Genomic DNA, 25347 nt, shown 5'->3' on the forward strand with positions numbered 1-25347 from the left:
CGTATCCGATTTACGTTACGCCTCCGCAACTTAGACGGGCAAGTGCTGTATTCTCAAAGCACTTGCTCCGTAAGTTGCTGGCGGGGTAGCGTAAATAAGCCCGCCTAATTCAAATTTGGATCAGGGGGGCGTGTTTTATGTAAAACTACTGTGACCCGTCATGATTGACGTTTTTGCGGGAAACGGCGCATGCGCCGTCCGTGGAATTACCCAGTGTGCATTGCTCCAAAGTACGCCGCAAGGACATCATTGGTTTCAACGTGAACGTAAATGACGTCCAGCCCCATTCACGGACGACTTACGCAAACGACGTAACTTTTTCAAATTTCGACTCGGGAACGACGGTCATACTTAACATTGGTACGCCACACTTATGCCTCATATAGCAGGGGCAACTATACGCCGGGAAAAGCCTAACGTAAACGTCGTAACTTTACTGCGTCGGACGCGCGTATGTTCGGGAATTCGTGTATCTAGCTCATTTGCATACTTGACGCGGAATTCGACGGAAGCGCCACCTAGCGGTCAAAAAAAAAATACAGTTAAGATCCGACGGCGTAAGAGACTTACGCCTGTCAGATCTAATGGATATCTATGCGTAACTGATTCTAAGTCGGATTAGGACTTACAGCGGCGTACATGGCGCTGCGCCGTCGGAAGTCCTTTCAGAATCTGGCCCTATGAGTATAGATAAGCCAGACATCATACAGCTTTCTTTAAAAAATTGGAAATCCAACTAAAAGACATCTAATCACTAATTTCTGATATTCCCCATAAGCTTACTTGGTAGAGGCATACTGTAAATGTAGAATGAAGAAATTATTGAGCTGCTCACATAGCAATACCATTCTAATGATAACATTCTGTAACAACTTCTGTTCTAGTTTGACACCTGACAAAATTACTTTTAACCCCCCTGGCGGTATTCCCGAGTCTGACTCGGGGTTAGATTTCTGTGCTGCGATCGGTAACCCCGAGTCAGACTCGGGCTCGCCTCGCTGGATCCACAGACTGTGTTTTCTTACCTTGTCCCTGGATCCAGCGATGCCAACGCGCTGTGTGAGCGAGCGGGACCTCGTTCGATTCACACAGCGTCCTCCTGTGCCGCCGATCTCCGTTCTCTGCGACGTTACGATGTTACGACGCACGGGAGCGGAGAACGGCGCCAAATTCAAAAAGGTAAACAAACACATTACATACAGTATACTGTAATCTTATAGATTACAGTACTGTATGTAAAAAATACACACCCCCTTGTCCCTAAAAACGGTTCTTTCTCCCTGCAAACTGTAGATTGTCCATAGCAACCAAAAGTGTCCCTTTATGTCAAAAATGGTTTCAGATCAGCTAGAAAACAGCGATAATAAATTATAATCACTTGTAGAATTGTGCGATAGCGATTTGTGGGGAAATTCGTCATAAAAAAAAAAAAAATAATGACAGCAACAATTCTGCAACTGAGCAAATTTCAGTGATTTTGAGTTGATTACATTATTGAATAATTTTTATTTGAATTATATTATTATTTGTTATAATTATTTATAATTATTTATTATATTATAATTTATAATTTTGTTTTTAAAAAAATTTCATACCCGGGATGCCTACAATACTCTTGTTTGGTCAGATTTAAGTGAGTTATTCCTAAAAATTACAGGCCTACAGTATAAAACGCCAAATTTCCTTGCAAATAATGGTACCGCTTTCAGCACCTTTTTTCTGAAAGAATCATACCGCCAGGGAGGTTAAACAGGAAGGGAAAAAACATTAAAACCAAGTTAGTACTTTGTAAAGATCAACATATTTAGGGAATTCTTAGGTCTGATTGTACTTTGTATTGGATTTATTCACCCTTTGTAAAACTATCAGTGCCAAAAAAATGGTCAGAAGACAAGATTTCACTGTAATCAACATTGATATTCAACATCCTTGCAATTTTAAACTTTTAACCATTAAAACAGCTATAAAAGTGACCTTTACTATACTAAGTGACAGGATAATGAAAATGAAAAATTTGACATGCATAAAAGAGGATGACACAGCCAGAGGCTGCTTTTTTGTGCAGGCTTAGATATTTTGCAGTAGGCCAAATTTCTCTAGAACGCTGATAATGTGGTATTTTGGGAATTCCTATAATTACTGGTTAATAAATGGTAGACTTGGTATTGTAGATTTGTCAACATGATTGCACATAATTCCCTATCTCTTGCAGACCACCACAAATACGGATTAGAGGAGATCAAGGTCTCATTCCAGGTGTCTTATGTTTTTTTTTTTAAGTCAGAATAAATGTTTAAGGCATACTAAATTTAATGACTGTGTTTATGCTTTTTTACACTAACAAATTCAAGCCTGTTTCCATGAACATTGGTGGGTTTGTTTTACTACAAAGCTTAACACTAGATTTTATTCCACTATAACTAAAGATATGAGATATAAATAATGATTTTAGATATCATAATGCCATCTATTTGTTACATTTTTCTCAATTTTTTTTTCTAAACTGCAGTGCATAAAAAGCATTTAATTGTTTTTTTAACATTTTCAATAAAACTGCAGTTCTCATTTTTAGACAGCAGAGGGCAGACATACAGTCTTTTTGTTAATAAAACCTTGGTGAATCTGTTCATGTGTTCTCCTCCCCCTGGCTCAGTGATTCACCCTCCCATCTCTTCCCTCACACACAAAGAAGAGCTGCAGCTCCGATGAAAACCCTTTGGATGTTTTCAATGCAGGAAATATGGTGTTTTTTATACAACAAATCATTTAAACTCAGCTTGGATACTTACTGGGATTACAACAGGACTTGATTCTCAGAGGAGGGATTGAGACATGGACTGCAAATGTTCTTCAAATGCTTGGAAATGGCAAGTAGCTTTCTCCCTTCTCCTTTGTAGCTGGGGCTGGGTCTCTGGGCAGCTTTGTTATTCTGTAGCAGAAGAGTCAGATCCAGGGACTGCTGTGGGGAATATAGCTCAGGATCTGGGCTTAAACCTGGCAGATATTAATAAAAGAAGACTGAGTTTGGGATCTGAAGGAAGCAGTAAATATTTTACTATTGACCAGAAACATGGAGCTCTGATTATACAGGAGAGGATTGATAGAGAGAGCCTGTGTGGATCCGGCTCCAGCTGTTTGCTGCATTTAGAGGTTGTAGCTGAGAATCCTCTGGAGCTGTTCAGCCTGGAAATTGAGATTTTGGACATTAATGATAATTATCCTATTTTCTCTGTAACTAATCAAGAAATAAAAATTATAGAGCTGTTTGCAAGTCCAGGAGTACGATTTCCTTTACCCACTGCTAAAGACTTGGATGTGGGGAAAAATGGTGTGAGACATTATAGCTTAAATCAAAATCCTTATTTTTCTTTATCAGAAAAATATCGCAGTGATGGAACATTGATTGCAGAGTTAGTACTGGAAAGAAATCTGGACAGGGAAGAGAAATCAGAACACAAGCTTATTCTGACTGCCGTTGATGGAGGAGAACCTCCCCGATCAGGATCCACTCAGATTAATGTTATTGTTTTAGATTTTAATGACAATGCACCAGTGTTTGATCAGGCAAGCTATAAGTTAGGGGTAATGGAAAATCTACCTCCAAAAACAGTAGTTATAAAATTAAATGCTACAGACCTAGATGAGGGTGCTAATAGTGAAATATTATATTCATTTGATGACCATACTTTGGATTCAGCAAAGGAAATATTTGAATTAAATGAAATCACTGGTGATATATATATTAAAGGGGCTGTAGATTATGAAGTTGCAAATTTGTACGAATTATTTATAAAAGCTGTAGATAAAGGATCACCAAGACGAGAGGGACGTTGTGTTGTCCAGGTTGAAGTGCAAGATGTGAATGATAACATACCAGAAATTGTAATTACTTCTAAAAATAATGAAGTCCCTGAAAATGCCCCATTGGGGACTGTTGTTGGGTTTATTACAGTCAGAGATAAGGATTCTGGTAAAAATGGGGAAGTTAAATTAAAAATATCACCAAATTTACCCTTTAAATGCCAGTCTATGTCAAACCATTATACACTGGTCACTAGTGGACATCTGGACAGGGAGAAAGTCTCACAATATACTATTACACTGATCGCTTCTGATCTCGGCTCTCCTTCTTTAAGCAGCCAGACTACAATTATCATCAATATTTCTGATGTTAATGATAATCCTCCAGCATTTCTACAGTCTGCTTACAATGCCTTCATATCAGAAAACAATGAGCCTGGCAGATTGTTGTGTACAGTATCTGCTGGAGATCCAGATGAGGGAGATAATGCAAAGCTCATTTACTCCATAGCAGAGAGCCACATAGATGGCTCTCCTGTCTCTTCATTTGTCTACATTAACTCAGACACTGGTAATATTTATGCCCAGCGCTCCTTTGACTATGAACAGTTCCAAGTTCTACAGATCACTGCAAGAGTGGAAGATTCTGGATCCCCAAAGCTGTCTTCCAATGTTTCAGTCTTCATATTTATTCAGGATACAAATGACAATTATCCCTCTATATTATACCCAGAGAGCTCAGGGGAAGTCATGGCACAAGAGACCATTCCCAGATCTGCGTCTGCTGGCTATTTAGTCAGTAAAGTATCTGCGGTGGATCTGGATTCTGGGCACAATGCCTGGCTCACCTATAGTCTTCTTCAATCCGGCAGTCCAGCTTTGTTTCACGTCTCTGAATATACAGGAGAAGTCAGAACTCTGCGAGGATTACAGGAGACGGATAACACAGAACATCGACTTGTCATTTCCATCAGTGACCATGGGGAACCTTCACTGTCCTCTACAGTCACTCTGATCGTAAATATAATGGAGACAATTGCTCAGGAAAGCCCTAAACCTCATGATTTTCTAACAAATTCTAAATCAACACCAAATATGACATTATATCTTATTATTTCCCTAGTAGCCATTAGTTTGGTTTCCTTGGTAACATTTGTCATATTATTGGTAAGGTGCCTTAGAAAGAATTATGACAGCAGTTGTGGTTCTTGTTTTACGAACAAATCTCTTCCCGTGTCCTATATGGATCAGTATAAACCGACACTTTACATGAACGCAGATGGGACATTAAAGTACATGGAAGTGAGAATGGCTCCCCAAGAACCTCCAGGATCTTGTTATCCACCTTGTTTTCCAACAACAACGAATATTCCGGACACCACACTTACAAAATTTCAAAGTAATCCTCAAATAGTAGAGCCTAAGCCTAGTCCTGACAGCTGGTTTAGTGAAACACATCAGGTGAGATTGCCTTAGTATATTAATTAATAAAAAAGAATGGGGGGAATTCAATAAAGCTGCTGCACTTCTGTTCTGGCGTTAACCCCTCTTGTTAAGGTATTGTGCCAAATCCATTTAGCATATGCAACACATTTGGCTCGAACAGCTACTGGTGCATCAAATTCCTAAATGTGCCATTTACTTTGTGTCGCATTGAGTGCACCAAAATTATTTGTGTCTCATTCAATGCAAAAAATCCAAAATAAAATACTGATAGTTCATATCTTATGCAAATGGAGCTAATTAAGACCAGCTCTGTTTTGGGGTACAGAGACTGGCTCAGACACATTTTTACAAAGTGCCTTGTGTGCATTCTAAGTAGAACAGTATGAGCCAAATTCAGGTGCAAGTTCTAGACAGGCACATGAATTTGGTGCATGCTGCACCACCTTCAGAACACTTGATAAACTCTTTTGCAATATCTGTCTCTGTCTGCACCAGTCTTTATGAATTTCAGGGAATACCCTGTTTTTTTTTTTTTTTTTTTTTTTTTTTTTTGCAATAAGATTTTTTATTACACTATAAGATGCTTGGTGAAATCAGCAGTTTTGTTCACTACCCTTTAGCCTTCAGGAAACAAATAGATTATTCTTTGCATTTGGTAACATGAACCAAAAGAAGGATTGTTGGAATGTGAATGGTTGGTATTGGTAATACAGACCAATGCAGGTCTTCAGTTTTTCTAACAATGCTGATTTTTTTTTTTTTTAGGAAATCCTTATGATTTAGATTTTTGCTATTTCAATAGTGTTAGTTATTGTGCATATCAGGTAATGACATGACTTATATTGTGATAGCAATTAATGTGCCATTCTTCACGCATCTAATGGCATAGCTATTGGTTCCCTGTACCAATATACTGACTGTATAGGATTTGTTATTCTTTGGTACTTATTCAGTGAAATTTATGAAGTTTAGGGTTGGGTTTGCTGTAAGTATGTGGAAATACACTCATGGCTGGGTATTTAATTTATGACACCTCCATGGTCAACTGTCATGTGTCTTCGCCCTCCTCATTATATACTATTTTATATTTATTCTTGTATAGTTTGTCTTCTCACTACATAAATACAAAGTCTTGACTCAAACACTTGTGCATATTCATGGAACCTGAAAACCCTCCTCTTCAGAGAAGCCTACCCTTCCCACACCTAACTGTATTTTCATTTGAGTCCATCTGATCACCCCCCACAGTTAACTACCCTTTGTTCCACTTGACCCTCCCTTCTAGATTGTAAACTCTAACGAGCAGGGCCCTCTGATCTTTCCTGTATTGATTTGTATTGTGACTGTACTGTCTTCCCTTAAGTAAAGCGCTGCGCAAACTGTTGGCGCTATATAAATCCTGTTTAATAATAATAATAATAATTAATAATGGGCCAGTCACTCTCCTGGACAGTCTTTATGTAATCTTTTAACCTATAACTTTTGTGATGAAAGAATTGGTTTGAAATGCAGAAACTCATACAGTTCATGAATTAAGGTTGCCTGGATTAAAAAAATAGATAATTTTTTTTAGAGATTAGAGAAATCTGCCCCAAATAATCTGAAGGATCAAAGCCACAGTTTTTAGGGTTCAGCCATCTTTAACCACCATGTTATGTCTATGGATAACAAGACCAGGAGCATACATCTAGGGGTCAAATCAATATACCGATTATAGAAACGAGTGTGTAATCTTGGTAACATGGCCATGCTTATACAGTCAAAATCTTTAATGTTTTCAGAAACAAAACCATATTGAGAAAACCAGAAATGCAGAGAAATGCAAATGAGAAATGCAGCTAGGAATGGGCAATAACAATAACTATAGTACACTACACCATAAAAAAAGTGCAAAATGAGTGATGCCCCGTACACAGGACCGTTTTTCATGGTCGTGAAAAACGATCGCGTTTACGCTCTAACGGGGGGGGGGGGGGAATGTGCATGCTCAGAAGCAAGTTATGATACGGGATTGCTCATTCTTGTAAAACTAGCGTTCGTAATGGAGATAGCACATTCGTCACGCTGTAACAGACTGAAAAGCATGAAGACTGAAAAGCGCGAATCGTCTCTCACCAAACTTTTTCTAACACGCGGTAACACGAAATCAGCCAAAGCAGCCCAAAGGGTGGCGCCATTCGAATGGAACTTCCCCTTTATAGTGCCATCGTACGTGTTGTACGTCACAGCGCTTTGCTCGAGCATTTTTTTTTACCATCGTGTGTATGCAAGGCAGGCTAGAGAGGAATCACGTTGAGAAAAACGTTTTCTTCAATGACATGAATAATGGCCATGTGTACGCAGCATGAGAAATCAATAATGAAGACCCAGTTGGATGCCGTTGTCAGGCAAGTCAGTTGAGTGGCAACTTGGTACTTTTATATCACTATCATCAGCATTCTAGTATTATGAGCAGTGTACTACCACTTTAGGTATGGAACCTGCAATTCTGGGGCCACATGCTGCATTTATTGAGCAGTCCTCAAAGCCCCTGCAGACTGTAGTTTGTGTTGGTGCTATTCATGTTAGTAAAGGAAACTATTCTTTTAGACTGTTCTGGTAGTTTGATTTGTAAAGCAGTGATCTTTATTAGTCTTATGTAATGTGTCTACAGGCTCTGACTGTCTCCTGAAGCATGTCATAAGTCTCCAACCACTCATATAGAATGTATGCAACCTCTGGCTGTCTCTTGTAACATACATGTAGTCTCTGGCATTTTACTGTTTCAAGTCTTGAATCTCTGATAGCTTTCTACTGTATTACTTTCACGTAATATGATGTGCGGCTCTTTTGTGTCAGTGGCCAAACTAAGGCCCTTTATATCAAGAAGTTGACCGCCACATCTCTAGGCTATAGGTTGTGCTGGGTATGCATTATTTGGCTGTAATTGCATTACAGTCTTACTTTTTTCCTTACAGTACCACCCTTTTCTCATTAAAGTGATTTTAAACAAACATTTTAGGCACTTTCAGCAGCTTTTTCAATCATTTACTGAGTATGCAGCTTCTTTATCTTTTGAATTATTTTTTATGTTCCAGTTTTAGGTGGTGCCATGACTGCTGCCTCAGGTTTCCTGTTTCAGGGTGGTTTCTTTATCATGCAGCAGCCTATGGAGATACCCTTGCATGCAGGAACTGAGGTTTTTTTTTCTCTACACTGTGTGCATCAATAACAACACAGAGCCCTGTGGCCTAGGGTCGCCTCCTATCTTCAAGCTAATAGATTGGCTTCAGACTTCACTGTCCACTGTTAACTTACTCCAGGGAAACTCTAGGTTCAAGAAAGCAGCACCAAGAGAGCAGGAGTTAGCAGCATTAAAAAGTTGTGAACTGTTGAGGGCTTAATCCAACATTTACACCAAGCATTTATAACTCTTCTGCCTTGGTTTAAAAAACAGGATCTAGTCCAAATACCCTTTCTTTCTTTTCTGTAAGAACTTGTAGTGGTAGGCACTAGAGGTTTGAAAGCATATTTTTGGCTTTTTGCTCCTGTTACACAGATTATGACACCATACTTTGTAGAAGGGACATGTTTATAATAGTAGAAAATACATTTCTTCTGCTAGCCAAGTCTTTGAATTAAATATACTGTTGGCTTAGCTGAAAATGAAATCTTTAGTAAAGCAACTTCATATCTATGTAATAATCATTATGTTCATTGATATGTTGGTGTGCAGGGCACACACATACAATATATTACTAAAAGTATCGGGACATGAACTTTGATGGCATCCTAGTTTTAGTCGATAAGGTCCAATATTAAGTTGGCCCACCCTTTGCAGCTATAACAACTTCAAATCTTCTGGGTAAGGCTATCCATGAGGTTTAGGAGTGTCTATGGGAATATTTGACCATTCTTCCCGAAGCACATTTGTGAGGTTAGGCACTGGTGTGGACAAGAAGGTCTGGCTTGCAGTCTCTGCTCTAATTCATCCCAAAGGTGTTCAATTGGGTTGAGGTCAGGACTCTGTGCAGGCCAGTCAAGTAGCTCCACCCCAAACTCACTATTTTTGGACCTTGCTCTGTGCACTGGTCCAAATCATTTGGTGGAGGGGGGATTATGGTGTGGGGTTGTTTTTCAGGGGTTGTGCTTGGCCCCTTAGTTCCACTGAATGGAACTCTAAAGGCACCAAGACATTTTGGACAATTATATGCTCCCAACTTTGTAGGTAGTTTGGGGATTGGCCCTTCCTGTTCCAACATGACTGCTTACCGGTGCACAAAGCAAGGTCCATAAAGACATGAATGAGCCAGTATGGGGTAGAGGAACTTAACTGGCTGACCTCAACCCGATAGAACACCTTTGGGATGAATTAGAGCAGAGACTGCGAGCCAGGCCTCCTCCTCCAACATCAGTGCCTGACCTCACAAATGCACTTCTGGAAGAATGGCCATACATTTCCACAGACACACTCCTAAACTTTGTGGACAGCCTTCTCAGACTGCAAAGGGTGGTCTAAGACTGAGATGCCATTAAAGTTCACGTGGGTGCAGGGGCGGACTGACCATTGAGTCACTCGGGCACTGCCCGAGGGCCCCATGCCACTAGGGGGCCCCATCAGGGTTGCCAGGCTCAGTAAAACCAGGGACAGTATGTAAAAATCTGTGTTTTTTTTAGATCTGTCCCTGATATGTCTGAAACTGACATGCTTTTAATGTGAATATCCCAAGATTTTAGCTGACCTGCCTCTGCACTGCCTCCTGGCGTGGTGGCCATCTGTAAGCCAGAGGGGCCCCATAATCTTCTATTGCCCGGGGGCCCCATGAGTTGTCAGTCCGCCCCTGCGTGGGTGTAAGGGCAGGTGCCCCAATGCTTTTGGCAATACAGAATAATCATGCTGTGCTGCAAGATTTTAAAACATGTGGCAGAATGATTGTTGTGCAACCTTTTTTTGGGGGGGGGGCAACTTATGCTTTACCTGCAGTACGCATTGTTTTTTTCTTTTTGCATGTTTTTTTCTTTTTCCATTTTTTTTTTTCTTTTTGGTTGTAGATTTCCTTTATGTCTGTACATTTAGGATACAAGCTTACTTTACCTTTTATGCCGTGTACACACAATCATTTTTTCCGATGAAAAAAATCTGATGGCCCCATCTGACTTTTTTCCATCGGTGTAAAAAAATAGAACACGTTTTACATTTTTCCAATGGAAAACAAACGATAGGAAATTCCGATCGTCTGTGTGGAATTCCCTCGCAGAAAAATCCACACATGCTCAGAATCAAGTCGACGCATGCTCGGAAGCTTTGAACTTCATTTTCTCGGCTTGTCATTGTGTTTTAGGTCACCGCGTTTTGGACGGTCGGAATTTAGTGTGATAGTGTGTAGGCAAGACTGATGAAAGTCAGCTTCATCGGAATTCCGACGAAAAATTCCATCGGATTTTATTCCATCAGAAATCCGATCGTGTGTGAGCGGCATTAGTGTATTCATCCTAGGTGTGCATATAACTACAGGAACATCTTCTTTTTGTAAATGATATAAAAACAATTATAACTGTTCATATTTTGAATCTGTAAAGACAATTCATTGGATAGAATATCGCTATCTATGTTTGATTAAAAGCTGCACTGTATCTCTAAATTTTTACACATGGTACTTTTTCACCCACACCTGTATTACTCCTACACCCATGTATATTGTATACAGTGCCTTGAAAAATTATTCATACTCCTTGAAATTTTCCACATTTTGTCATGTTACAACCAAAAACGTAAATGTATTTTATTGGAATTTTATGTGATAGACCAACACAAAGTGGCACATCATTGTGAAGTGGAAGGAAAATTATAAATGGTTTTCAATTTTTTTTACAAATAAATATGTGAAAAGAGTGGGGTGCATTTGTATTCAGCTGCCCTGAGTCAATACTTTGTAAAATCACCTTTTACTGCAATTACAGCTACAAGTCTTTTTGAGTGTGTCTCTACCAGCTACCACATCTAAAGAGTGATATTTTTGCCCATTCTTCTTTGAAAAATAGCTCAAGCTCTGTCAGATTGGATGGAGTGTGTCTGTGAACAGAAATTTTCAAGTCTTATTCTTATCCACATATTCTCAATTGGATTTAGGTCTGGACTTTCTGGACTTGCATCTGACCAGAGCACCTTCTTCCACATGTTTGCTCTGTCCCCCACATGGCTTCTCTCAAACTGCAAAGGGGACTTCTTATGGCTTTCTTTCAACAATGACTTTCTTCTTGCCACTTTTCCATAAAGGCCAGATTTGTGGAGTGCACGACTAATAGTTGTCCTGTGTACAGATTCTCCCATCTGAGCTGTGGATCTCTGCAGCTTCTCCAGAGTTACCATGGGCCAATTGACTGCTTCTTTGATTAATACTCTCCTTGCCTGGCCTGTCAATTTAGCTGGACTGCCATGTCTTGGTAGGTTTGCAGTTGTGCCATACCCTTTCCATTTTCAGGTTAATTTGGATTGAACAGTGCTCCATGAGATGTTCAAAGCTTGGGATATTTTTGTATAACCTAACCTTGCTTTAAACTTCTCCACAACTTTATCCCTGACCTGTCTGTTGGTTCCTTGGCCTTTGTGATGCTGTTTTTTCACTAAAGTTATTTAACAAACCTCTGAGGGCTTCACAGAACAGTTGTACAGGCTTTCCCCCCTTTTTAGTATACAATGGGCTTTATTTACTAAAGCTGGAAAGCACAAAATCAGGCTCACGTCTGCATAGAAACCAATGAGCTTCCAGGTTTTATTACCAAAGCTTAATTGAACAAGTTGGGGTTAGAAGCTCATTGGTTTCTATGCAGAAGTGATCCTGATTTTGCACTTTCCAGCTTTAGTAAATAAACCCCATTGTGTACTTAAAAGTGAGTATGCCTGTATTTATACTATGATGAAATTACACACAGATGGACTCTATTTACTAATAAGGTGACTTCTGAAGGCTATTGGTTCCACCAGATTCTAGGTAGGGGTATCAAAGTAAAAAGGGTTGAATACAAATGCACTCCACACTTTTCAGATATGTATTTGTAAAAAATTGGGAAAACCATTTATAATTTGTTCTTCCACTTCACAATTATGTGCCACTTTGTTTTGGTCTATCACATAAAATCCCAATAAAATACATCTACATTTTTGGTTGTAACCTGAAAAAAGAAAATGGAAAATGTCAAGGGGTATGAATACTTTTTCAAGGCACGGTATATGACACACAATTGATTACAGGCAGCTCTGGGCAGACAAAGTATCTAAAACATTATTAGGGTGGATGAAGAATAGAATCTTACGGCAGGTGTTTTTGTAAGGAAAGGAGAGGTATTGGTGGTAAAAAGTACAATTGCTCTTTAAATTTAAATGACATGTGTTTTACTGCAGATTTTCTTGGTGTCAGATGTATTACTAACACAGTTAGAACATGTAAAAGGTAAATTTATGTAAAACCCAAGTCATAAAAACCATTGCAGTAGTCCTACGTGTTCTGAGCTTCCTTTTATTAATTTTGTTCTTGCTATACACCAGGCTTCCCACTCAAAGAACTGTATTGCACCTGGTAATCTATGGTTCATAGAACACCAATGCTTACTGATTTTCAAAAATGCATACTGGGTATGTTTGACCCCCTTACTGTGTTATATTCTCCAAGAGTGCACAGTGCCTTCTCATGTTTAAGGTTTCAAGATTTCCTCCAAAGCAGCTTTTCCTGAAGGATAGTCTACAGAGTGAACATAGCTTACCTTCTGACTGGAAAGTGCAGATCGAGGTACTTGGTGCAAACTTATACCCCTCTGTACATAATCATGATAAGCTCAATTTTCCATCCAACCATAGTCTTCTATGCCCTACATGCAGCGTGATCTTCTACTGATGACTTATTAGCAACCAAAAGTTTCTGGAGGAGATCCCATCATTTTAAGGTGTATTAAGTGAGCTTTGCGATTTTGGTTAACTTTTAATGGTCTCTGAACTCTATATCATATATAAAATATTTTGCAAAACAAAGAATATACATAGATATCATACACTGTATATACATAACAGCAATTTAATGACATGAAACAAAAATTAAGTTGACCCCAAATCATTACTGATACATTAGTATTATACACCTCCTTTTAATGGGAAATTTACAATAATAGTTTTTTTCAAAGAATCTCATGGCTAAATCCATTGATACATATTAGTTTTACATAAATATCATATATATGTTGGTAGTGATAAAAAGGTATATTCATTCTACCATGTGTTTATTTTTATATGCTATTTTTATATCTATTTTTCACAGACTAGCATTAAATACATTGTAAAACTATAAATAGAACAGTAATTATTTTCCGCTCTGACAAAAAAATCCCATAGTTGTGCTGTATTTACATCTTAGATTTAAAATAGATAAAACTGTGTGACACGTTGTAGTTATTATCGTTGGCCAGAAGAGGGCAGGCTAGTCATCCGAACGGCTTTTAAGCAAACCTTATGAATCTGTTCATGTAAGCTGCGTTCTCCTCCCCCTGGCTCAGTGATTCACCCTCCCATCCCTTCTCTCACACACAAAGAAGAGCTGCAGCTCCGATGAAAACCCTTTGGATGTTTTCAATGCAGGAAATATGGTGTTTTTTATACAGCAAATTATTTAAACTCAGCTTGGATACTTACTGGGATTACAAAAGGACTTGATTCTCAGAAGAGGGATAAAGACATGGACTGCAAATGCTTTTCAAATGCTTGGAAATGGCAAGTAGTTTTCTCCCTTTTCCTTTGTAGCTGGGGCTGGGTCTCTGGGCAGCTGCATTATTCTATTGCAGAGGAGTCAGATCCAGGGACTGTTGTGGGGAATATAGCTCAGGATCTGGGTTTAAACCTGGCAGATATTAATAAAAGGAGACTGAGATTGAGATCTGAAGGAAGCAGTAAATATTTTACTATTGACCAGAAACATGGAGCTCTGATTATACAGGAGAGGATTGATAGAGAGAGCCTGTGTGGGTCCAGCTCCAGCTGTTTGCTGCATTTAGAGGTTGTAGCTGAGAATCCTCTGGAGCTGTTCAGCCTGGAAATTGAGATTTTGGACATTAATGATAATTATCCTATTTTTTCTGTTACTGATCAGGAAATAAAAATTATAGAGCTGTTTGCAAGTCCTGGAGTACGATTCCCTTTACCATCTGCTGAAGACTTGGATGTGGGGAAAAACAGTGTGAGACATTATAGCTTGAATCAAAATCCTTATTTTTCTTTATCAGAAAAATTTCGCAATGATGGGACTTTGATTGCAGAATTGGTACTAGAGAAAAATCTAGACAGGGAAGAGAAATCAAAACACAAGCTTATTCTGTCTGCCATTGATGGAGGAGAACCTCCCCGATCAGGATCTACACAGATTAATGTTATTGTTTTAGATTTTAATGACAATGCACCAGTGTTTGATCAGGCAAGCTATAAGGTAGGGGTAATGGAAAATATTCCTCCAAAAACAGTAGTTATAAAATTAAATGCTACAGACCTAGATGAGGGTGCGAATAGTGAAATATTATACTCATTTGATGATCATACATTGAATGCAGCGAAGAAAATATTTGAATTAAATGAAATCACCGGGGAAATATTCATTAAAGGAGATGTAGATTTTGAAGTTGCAAGAATGTATGAATTATTTGTAAAAGCTGTAGATAAAGGATCACCAAGACGAGAAGGACGTTGTGTTGTCCAGGTCGAAGTGCAAGATATGAATGATAATGTACCAGAAATTGTATTTACTTCTATGAATAATGAAGTGCCTGAAAATGCCTCAATAGGCACTGTTGTTGGATTTCTCACAGTCAGAGACAGGGATTCTGGTAAAAATGGGGAAGTCAAACTGATAATACCATTGGATTTACCCTTTAAATGCCAACCAATGTCAAACCGTTATACACTGGTCACTAGTGGACATCTGGACAGGGAGAAAGTCTCACAATATACTATTACACTGATCGCTTGTGATCTTGGCTCTCCATCTTTAAGCAGCCAGACTACAATCATTATCACTATTTCTGATGTTAATGATAATCCTCCAGCATTTCTACAGTCTGCTTACAATGCCTTCATATCAGAAAACAATGAGCCTGGCAAACTATTGTGTACAGTATCTGCTGCAGATCCAGATGAAGGAGATAATGCAAAGCTTATTTACTCCATAGCAGAGAGCCACATAGATGGCTCTCATGTCTCTTCATTTGTCTACATTAACTCTGACACTGGTAATATTTATGCCCAGCGCTCCTTTGACTATGAACAGTTCCAAGTTCTACAGATCACTGCGAGAGTGGAAGATTCTGGATCCCCAAAACTGTTTTCCAATGTTTCAGTCTTCATATTTATTCAGGATACAAACGACAATTATCCCTCTATATTATACCCAGAGAACTCAGGGGAAGTCATGGCACAAGAGACCATTCCCAGATCTGCGTCTGCTGGCTATTTAGTCAGTAAAGTATCTGCGGTGGATCTGGATTCTGGGCACAATGCCTGGCTCACCTATAGTCTTCTTCAGTATGGCAGTCCATCTTTATTTCATATCTCTGAATATACAGGAGAAGTCAGAACTCTGCGAGGATTACAGGAGATGGATAACACAGAACATCGACTTGTCATTTCTATCAGTGACCATGGGGAGCCTTCACTGTCCTCTACAGTCACTCTGATCGTAAATATAATGGAGAGTATTGCTCAGGAAAGTCCAAAGTCTCATGATTTTCTTACAAATTCTAAATCAACGCCAAATATGACATTATATCTTATTATTTCTCTAGTAGCCATTAGTTTGGTTTCCTTGGTAACATTTGTGATATTATTGGTAAGGTGCCTTAGAAAGAATTATGACAGCAGTTGTGGTTCTTGTTTTCCAAACAAATCTCTCCCCGTGTCCTATATGGATCAGTATAAACCAACACTTTATATGAACGCAGATGGGACTTTGAAGTACATGGAAGTGAGGATGGCTCCTCAAGAAGCTCCAGGATCTTGTTATCCACCTTGTTTTCCTGCAGAAACAAACATTCCAGACACAACACTTACAAATTATCAAAATAACCCTCATATAGCAGAACCAAAGCCCACTTCTAACAGCTGGTTTAGTGAAACACATCAGGTGAGATGGCTGTATTAATTAATAAAAATTATATTTTGTGCTTTTTGTAAAATTTTACGATAAGATTTGTATTGGTAAAATCAGCAGTTTTGTTCGGTACCTTTTTGATTTCAGGAAGCAAATATATTACTTTTTTTAATGTGGAACAATGAACTAAAAATTGATTTTTGGAATGTGAGTGGTTTCCATTGGTTATAAAGACCAGTGCGTTTTTTTTTCGTTTTTCTAATGAGGCTGCTTATTGTTAAAAGTTGTACACGCAGTTTGCAGTTTCTCCCTGTTCTTCAGTTCACATTTTACATTATATGGTGTTTCTTGGCTTACTTGTTCTTATTGTTACATTTACTTTTTTTTTTATTTAAATATAGATATAATGGTATTGATTTACTAAAGAGCCAGGTAGGTTGTTCACTTTGCAAGGGAATTTTCCTTATGCTTAGTGGATGTGGCAAAATGTCACTTTGCAAAGAATATTCAATCAAAGCAAGGGGAAAAAGCAAACAAAACAAAACAGCTTGTACATGATTGGATGACAAAAGGCAGTAGATCTTTACTCATTCACTAAGCTTTAGGATAATTCACATTTCAAAATGAACAGTCTAGCTGCCCCCTATGTTTGCACTTCTTATATAAAATGCTATTTTTTTTCTTTCTTCAGATATCAATTCTGGTCAACAGTTTTGCATATGGTATTCATGGTAGCCATGAAATCATTATATTATGATTTATATTCTTGCTATATAAATTATGTTAGTTACTGTGCTTGTCACTTAATTACATTACATTTTTTGTGATCACAATCATGTGTCATTCTTGATGCATCTAATGACATGGCTATTGCCACCCAGTACAGTTACCAGTTGTATATGATTTGTTGTTTTTTAGTACTGCTTGAGTAACACTTTTGAAGTTTAAGGTTGGGTTTGCTGTAAGTACCGGTATATGTTAAGTGGAATTCCCCTGTCACGTGTTTTTGCCCTCCTCATTGAATATTGTATCTTTATTCTCACTCAGTTTTCTAACAGCTGTAAGGGTGTCTTCTCACTACATAAGTACAAAGGCTTGGATAAAATATGTGTGCATACTCATGGGCCAATCAAGATTATTTTGTGATTGCAATTATTGTTTTATTCCTGGCACATCTAATGGCATAGCTATTATCATCTACAACGTAGTACAGTTACCAACTGTTTATTGTTAAGGATGGGCAAACTGTTCTTTAGTACTTGTTGAGTGAAATTGATGGTGTTCATGGTTATGTTTGCTGTATGTGTTAAGGAGAATTTCACTCAGGACTGGATTTTTAAGTTTGCCACCTCAATGCAGAGCTGTGTGGTGTGGAGAAATTAATATATAATAGGGTTGTCTGGATTTTAAAAACAGCAGTGTTCTACATAGTTCAAAATGTTTTGCCTCAAATAATCTGAAGAATCAAAGTTACAATTCTCAAAGTTCAGCCAATTTTAAAGGAGAAGTAGGGTCAAAGTTATTTCGGCCCTACCTCTCCTATGGATTACAGGAATGCAGACAGTTCTGTACTCGTGTGACTCATTTTCAGCTGACAGTGGGCTAAAGTCCGCTGTCGGCTGATGTCACTCAACTAGTCCAGGCTCTGGATCGATCCCAACTTTACAGTCAGGATCCACCCAGATGGCTGGACCGGCAGCTGGCTCAGCCTCCCAGATATCCAAATTATAGAACTATGTGTCTAATCATGTTAACATGACCATACTTATACAGCCAGAATCTTCAATGTTTTCAGAAGCAGAACCATATTGAGATAACCAGAAAATAAACTTCTAGGACACGGCTAGGAATGGTTAAACCATAATTATAGTACACTATACCATCAAAGAAAGTGCACAAGCAGTGGTGAGAAATCAATAATGAAAACTAGCTGTCATTGGTAGGCTGGGTGGCAGCCTGGAACATTTGTGTTGACAATTTTCAGTCAGTATTCTATCATTTTGAGCAGTGTACACTAAATACTGAACCCGAGCCCCTGGAGACTCTGGTGTGTGTTCTATTTACCTAGAAACTTACTCTTGCCTGGTGAAGGAAAATATCCTTACCTATTTTTCTACTGTCCATTCCATTTCTTCTTTTTTTTTTTCTTTTGATATTTAGTAACAGGTTCTGATATGGCACAGGTTGTTTTTATGTGGGTTGTAGTAGGATCTTATTTGTAAATGATATTTAATAGCAGTGGTCCAAAGCATGTCTTCAAGCACTCCAGATTATCTGCAACCTCATCCCATGTAGCATGGCCGCAGTCTCTGTCCTTCTACTGTTGCAAGTCTGGCTTGAGTCTCTGATACTTTTCTGCTGTATTACTTTCGCTTAATATAGAGTGTGGCTCTTTGGTGTCAGGGGCCACACTTAGGCCTCGTACAGACGAGCGGATATCCGCTGAAAACGGTCCGCCGGACCGTTTACATCGGATATGTCCGCTGGCGGATTTTGATCTGATGGCTGTACACACCATCAGATCAAAATCCCCGCGGAAAACATCGTGCACGACCCTGGAAGGTAAATACTTCCACGCATGCGTCGAATCACTTCGACGCATGCGAGGGATGGGGATCGGGCGGACTTATCCGGTGAGTCTGTACAGACGACCGGATAAGTCCGAGGGACAGGATTCCAGCGGATAGATTTCTTAGCATGCTAAGAAATTTTTATCCGCTGGAAATCCGTCGGCTGGATTTTTATCCACTGGAAAATGTCCGCTCGGGCCTACACACGACCGGATCTGTCCGCTGGAACTGATCCGCGGATAAATCCCAGCGGACAGATCCGGTCGTGTGTACGGGGCCTTAAGGATCTGCGTATTAAACAAGTTGACTACCACTGCTGTAGACTATGAATTGTGCTGGGTATGCACCATTAAATTAAATTCAAAATACTAACAATAGGTTACAAAGCCACCCAAAACTCTGCCCCCAGCTACATCACTAGCCTAGTCTCAAAATACCAACCTAATCGTCCTCTTCATTCCTCCCAAGACCTCCTGCTCTCTAGCTCCCTCATCACCTCCTCCCATATTCGACTCCAGGACTTCTCCCGAGCCTCTCCCATTCTCTGGAATACCCTACCCCAATCTGTTAGACTATCTCCAAATCTATCCACTTTTAGGCAATCCCTGAAAACTCTTCTCTTCGGAGAAGCCTACCCTGCCTCCACCTAAAAATTGTTCTTTTACTTTCTTCATCAACTCATCCCCCCCTGGTATTACCCTTTCGTATCCCTTGACCCCCCTCCTAGATTGTAAGTTCTAATGAGAAGTGCCCTCTGATTCTTCCTGTATTGAATTGTATTGTAATTGTATTGTCTGCCCTACTGTTGTCAAGTGCTGCGCAAACTGTCGGCGCTATATAAATCCTGTATAATAATAATAATAATCAACATTTGGCTCGAATTGCATTACAGTCTTTCTTATTTATTACTTACTTATATAATATTTCCTCTGCTATGAATTTCTGCTCCAATTAAGGGGATAATAAACCCTCATTTATAAGCATTTTCAGCAGCTGATTCTAGTATGCATCTTCTTTATCTTTTAATCCTTGCCTATTGTCTAGTTTAAGCTTGTGACATGATTGCTCCTATATGTTTCATGTTTCAAGGAGGTTCCCTTGTCCTGCAGACCTATGGAGTCACCCTGGTATGCAGAGACTAAACCTGTGCTTCCTACACTGTGTGTTTTATTAGAAACACACAACTGTGTAGCCATTCAATGGCAAAACCCTCCCCTGCGCCTCCTTTTTCCTCCATCCTCCCTTCTCCAAGCTAACAGACATGATCTGGACAACACTGTCCACTGTTCATACTTTCCTGAGAAGACCAAAGGTTTAGGGAAGTGGCACTGAGAACAGGAGCCAGCATCATTTAAAAGTTGTAAACTGTAAGTACTGGGGTAAGAATGTTTAACAAATAGTTTACAGGGGAATGTTTGTTTTATTGTGCTCATTGTGTAATGCCGCATACACACGACCATTTTTAATGTCCTAGAAAAAACAACGTTTTTCTCGACATGATTCTTATTAAGCCTGCCTTGCACACACACGATCGTGAAAAAAAAAATGCTCGAGCAAAGCGCAGTGACGTACAACGCGTACGACGGCACTATACAGGGGAAGTTCCATTCAGATGGCGCCACCCTTTGGGCTGCTTTTGCTGATTTCATGTTAGTAAAAGTTTGGTGAGAGACGATTCGCGCTTTTCAGTCTTCATGCTTTTCAGTCTGTTACAGCGTGACGAATGTGCTATCTCAATTACAAACGCTAGTTTTACCAGAACGAGTGCTCCCGTCTCATAACTTGCTTTTGAGCATGCACGTTTTTTTCACGTTATTAAAGCCTACACATGACAGTTTTTCACCATTTTTTATGGCCATTTTTCACGTAGAGAAAAATGCTCTGGAGCCTACACACGGTCATTTTTTAATGACCATCTTAAAAAATTTCATTTTTCACGTCATGTGTGTATGCGGCATTAGGCTAAAAAATGCTGTAGGGTGGGTGTAATACTAGCTTAGCACCAAGCTTTTATATCTCTGGTGCTTCAATTCAAGGGGGTGCTTTCTCTCTTTTATGAAGACATTCGATAAAGAGAAAATCAAGGTTGTCTCCAAATCAACTTTTTATGTAAGATAGTAAAGAAAATATTTGAAATAAATGAAATCACTGGGGAACTATTTTTTAAAGATTTGCTAAATTATATGAATTATTTGTAAAGGCTTTAGATACTACCAAGACGGGAGAAGTATTGTGTTGTCTAGGTTGAAGTGCAAGATATGAATGACACTTCCAAGAATAATGAAGTGCCTGAAAATTCCCCAGTAGGATCTGTTGTTAAGTTTATCACAGACAGGGATCCTGGTAAAAATGGGAAAGTCAAACTGATAATACCACTGGAATTACCCTTTAAATGCCAGTTTAAAGTGTACATTTGTTGTCTCCTCAAAATAACTCAACAAACCTGCCTGTTTATTTTTGCTGTTTGCCCCATTGGGGGAGATTTCCCTTCACTTCCTGTGGTGGAGACAGAAGTAGTACATTTCTGCAGTATTTTAATGAAATTCCCCTTTTCGGCTGGATTCACATCTATGCATGTTTCCCCTGCTGCGTTTGTCATTGAAATTAAGAGAAACTCATCAAAACACATGTTGAGCACATGTTAATGTGGGTTGTCTCAAACTTTTAATGCATCATAATTGGCATCAATGCACATTAATAGACATCATGAGATGTTTACCTGCATCATTTGTTGTGATGCCTTTTTCTTTGATTTCAATGGAAAATACATCAAGCAAACATTGCATAGATGTAAATCCAGCTTTAGTCAGTTGTCCCCAGAACAAGTGTCCCCATTGGAAGATTTCCTTCTTTACCCTTTGTTCTTGATACAACTGTAAAATTCGGGATTTTAGTGAAAATAACCAACAGGGCAAATTGAGAGGTCGAATTTTGCCAGTGGACAACAGAGAGTGATAAAACGTGACAGGGTTCTTACCATTTTTGATAAACATTTTAATGTAAATTTAAAGTAAACTGCTATCATTTTTTTGGTATTGAGACATGAAACTCATTAACGGTATTATTTGTAAAATACATATGATCTCATTAAAAGAGTACTTTAACTTTCGTCAGCTCATCATTTAGATACAATAGAGATAATCACCTGCAGATTGTAACAGGTGCTCCCAGCGCCGTAATGCGTTCCACGCTGGAACGCATATGGCGACCACGCAATGACATCATTACCAGGCGCCGCAAGCGTTCCAGCTTGGAACGCGGAAGTGCCGAGCGCACTCAGCGCTGGATTTGGCACACCTGCCTTGCACCTGTCTCCTGCCTATAAAGGCATTCACTTTACATACAAACGCCATTCTATTATTGTCGGCCGTAGCCGGCTTGGCTACTATTCAACTACAGCTACCATTCGTCCCTAAACTGGAGGCCATCCCACACCTGGAGCTGCGCTGCCAACCTTGTCTGAGTTGCTGCGGACACCCCAAGCTACCCCCCCACCAGGAGACCTTCCATAAAAGAATCCTATTGCTGCTGCAATACTCTACAACAAGACTCATCCTCTGCAAACGGATAAGTAGCCATTGTTTCACTAGTAGTGGCTTTAGAATTAGCTACTACATATATTGCTTCTAATTAGTTGCTGTATTGAACTCTGGCTTACCGAATACTAATCTACTGCTGGGGATTACTTAAAGTGACTTTAGTGGTTCGCTGTAGAATATCTTAAAGGAACATACACTCTCAGCTCAGCTATACTTGCCTCTCCTACGCAAATATTAATTGCATACAGTGGCCCGGATTCAGAGAGCAATTGCGCCTGCGTAACCATAGTTACGCAGCACAATTGCTTGCTTGCGCCGGCGTTACGAATGCTCCTGATTCAGGAACATCGTAACGCCGACTGCAGCCTAAAATCTGCGTGGCATAAGGCTCTTATGCCACGCAGATTTTAGGCTGCATTCTTGCGATGACCGCTAGGGGGCGCTCCCATTGTGCTCAGTGTATAGTATGCAAATTGCATACTAACACCGATTCACAATGTTGCGCGAGTCCTGCATACGCAAGTTACGGAGTTTCCGTACGGCATCTTTAGCGTAAGGCTTCCCCTTTTAATAGTCAATTTAGCCAATGCTAAAGTATACCCGTCGTTCCCGCGTCATGAAATTTGAATTTCATGTCGTTTGCGTAAGTGATTCGTGAATGGCGCTGGACGCCTTTAACGTTCACTTTGAAGCAAATGACGTCCTTGCGACGTCATTTGCCGCAATGCACGTTGGGAAAGTTTCCCGACGGCGCATGCACTTTATGATCGGCGTGGGAACGCGCCTAATTTAAATGATTCCCGCCCCCTGCGGGATCATTTAAATTGCGTGCGCTTACGCCGGGCAATTTTGCCGGCGCGCCCTCGCAATTTACGGAGCTACAGTACTGCTCCGTGAATCGAGGGCAGCGGCGCAAATTTGCAGGGGCGCAGGGCAAAATCGTTGCCATGTGCCTCAGTAATTTATGCGCAATTCTTACTGAATCTGGGCCGGTATACTTAATTGCTACGTGCCTAACATAAGTTGTTACTTGTTTATGGGCCCATGCCCTACGTTACTGAACATGTTCGCTCTAACATTTTCATGCTAAGGCTTGAAGGTATTTCATACCTGCTCCCTTAGTAGCCCAATGCATCCCTTTATGTTAAAGCGATATGATGTAGAGAACCCCCAAACTCCTGTTCTGATTGGAGTGACGCCTGGGGTCTCGTACTGATAATCCCTATGCATAGAGTGCCTGCATTGGAGTCTTTAATGCAGTTGCGCTTGTTGATCTTCATTGTAAAATTTCTACGCTAGCGGTTGGAGGCATATTGTAATACCTCCGCCCTTAGTAGCTCAACGCATTCCTATATGTGAGAGAGATGATGCAGTGACCCCCCAAACTCCTGTTCTCTGATTGGAGTGACGCCTGGGGCCCAGTACTGAAACCTCACATAACATAGGGAGGTGCATTGAGTTCTTTCCGCTATCCGCAGTTGAGGTTCACTCCTGTTCACCAGAGCTGTTACACAGCGCTACACAATCAGAGTGCAACAATTAGTCACAATTCGCAACAATTAGTCACATATCTACAAAAAGTGCGAAAATCAACATAAATATAAATACATCAATCCTAAAGTGCAGTATATCGCAATAAAAATAAAGTATATATGCATAAAAATGCATAAAGCGCTGATAAAGTGTCAAGTATAGTCCATAAAATGCATTTATATATATATATATATATATATATATATATATATATAAAGGAATCTATTTTAAGCGGGGGTTCACCCCAAAAAAAATGTTTTAACATTAGATTCAGGCGAGTTGTTAGAATCATTATCGGGTGTTTTTTTTTTTTTAAATCGTTGCCGTATATACCGTTTTATAGATATATGTTCACCGCGGCTTCGGGTATAATCTGCCGGACTGGGCTTTCCTAATTGATTGACATGCTTCCGACCGTCGCATACAGTGCGTTACGAGTTGCCGAAAGAAGCCGGACTGCGAGTCGGCTCTATACGGCACCTGCGCATCGACGTTCAGCTTCTTTCGGCAACTCGTGACGCGATGTATGCGACGGTCGGACACATGTCAATCAATTAGGAACGCCCAGTCCCGCAGATTATACCCAGAAGCAGCGGTGAACATATATCTATAAAACGGTATGTACGGCAACGATTAAAAAAAAAACACCCGATTGTGATTCTAACAACTCGCCTGAATCTAATGTAACATTTTTTTTTTTTGGGTGAACCCCCGCTTTAATGCAGCATTAATAGATTATTTTATATATGCCAATATTTACAAATTAACATTGGTGAACAGTTTAATTAGATAAATGAGCCCTCTAGTGGGCAAAACACATAACTGCATTGCTACCCTGCCCATTGATACCTTTAAATTGTGGTGCAAGCTGCTTCATTTTTTGTATGAGCTTCTTTTATTTTTGGTTTACAACAACATAGCTGAAAGGTTCACCCTCATCTTTCCTATAGGTGGAGCGTAATAGGATACATAAAAATGTTGTATCTCAGCACTGGAGGTCCCCTGAAGACAGTCTATCAGCTGAAACAAGTGTTGGGGCAGGCTTTAGTGCTGACGTCATGCTGCTGCATTATATCAGTCAGCAGCGGCCTGTATGTGAGTTACAGTGGTGTTGTATTGATATATTGGTCTGTTTGTTTGGCGTGCTATGTATGTACTCCTCATGGTGCAATACATACTACACTCAGTGGTGGCTGGTGCTCAATTTTTTTTTGGGGGGGACTGAAAAATTCTGAAATAAAACCCATCATTTGCAGCTTCACTGTGCCCATCAAATGCAGCCACTGTGTCATCAAATGCAGCCAATGTGCCCATCAATTCATCCATATGTCTCCTCCCATGCTCTCCTCCTGATAGACG

The 25347-nt window shown here is 39.7% G+C and overlaps 3 protein-coding genes across 36 annotated transcripts in view; all 3 read left to right on the forward strand.

The window, feature by feature from the left end:
• Positions 1-25347, forward strand: part of LOC120932487 (protocadherin gamma-C5-like) — a 721441-nt gene that overhangs the window by 515879 nt on the left and 180215 nt on the right. Inside the window, exon 1 of one of the 34 annotated variants that reach the window (XM_040344910.1) lies at positions 2650-5262. The exons of 32 other annotated variants lie outside the window; for them this stretch is intronic. In XM_040344910.1, the coding sequence (XP_040200844.1) occupies positions 2833-5262 (2430 nt within the window). In that variant the 5' untranslated portion in view covers positions 2650-2832. Of the gene's footprint in view, positions 1-2649; positions 5263-13637; positions 16380-25347 lie in introns of those variants that run through there. One more of the 34 variants, XM_040344912.1, reaches the window with a different exon arrangement.
• LOC120932491 (protocadherin gamma-C5-like) overlaps positions 1-25347 on the forward strand; it is a 241030-nt gene that overhangs the window by 61569 nt on the left and 154114 nt on the right.
• Positions 1-25347, forward strand: part of LOC120932492 (protocadherin gamma-C5-like) — a 223988-nt gene that overhangs the window by 44527 nt on the left and 154114 nt on the right.

This window comes from Rana temporaria, chromosome 3 (assembly GCF_905171775.1).
Source record: "Rana temporaria chromosome 3, aRanTem1.1, whole genome shotgun sequence".
NCBI lineage: Eukaryota > Metazoa > Chordata > Amphibia > Anura > Ranidae > Rana > Rana temporaria.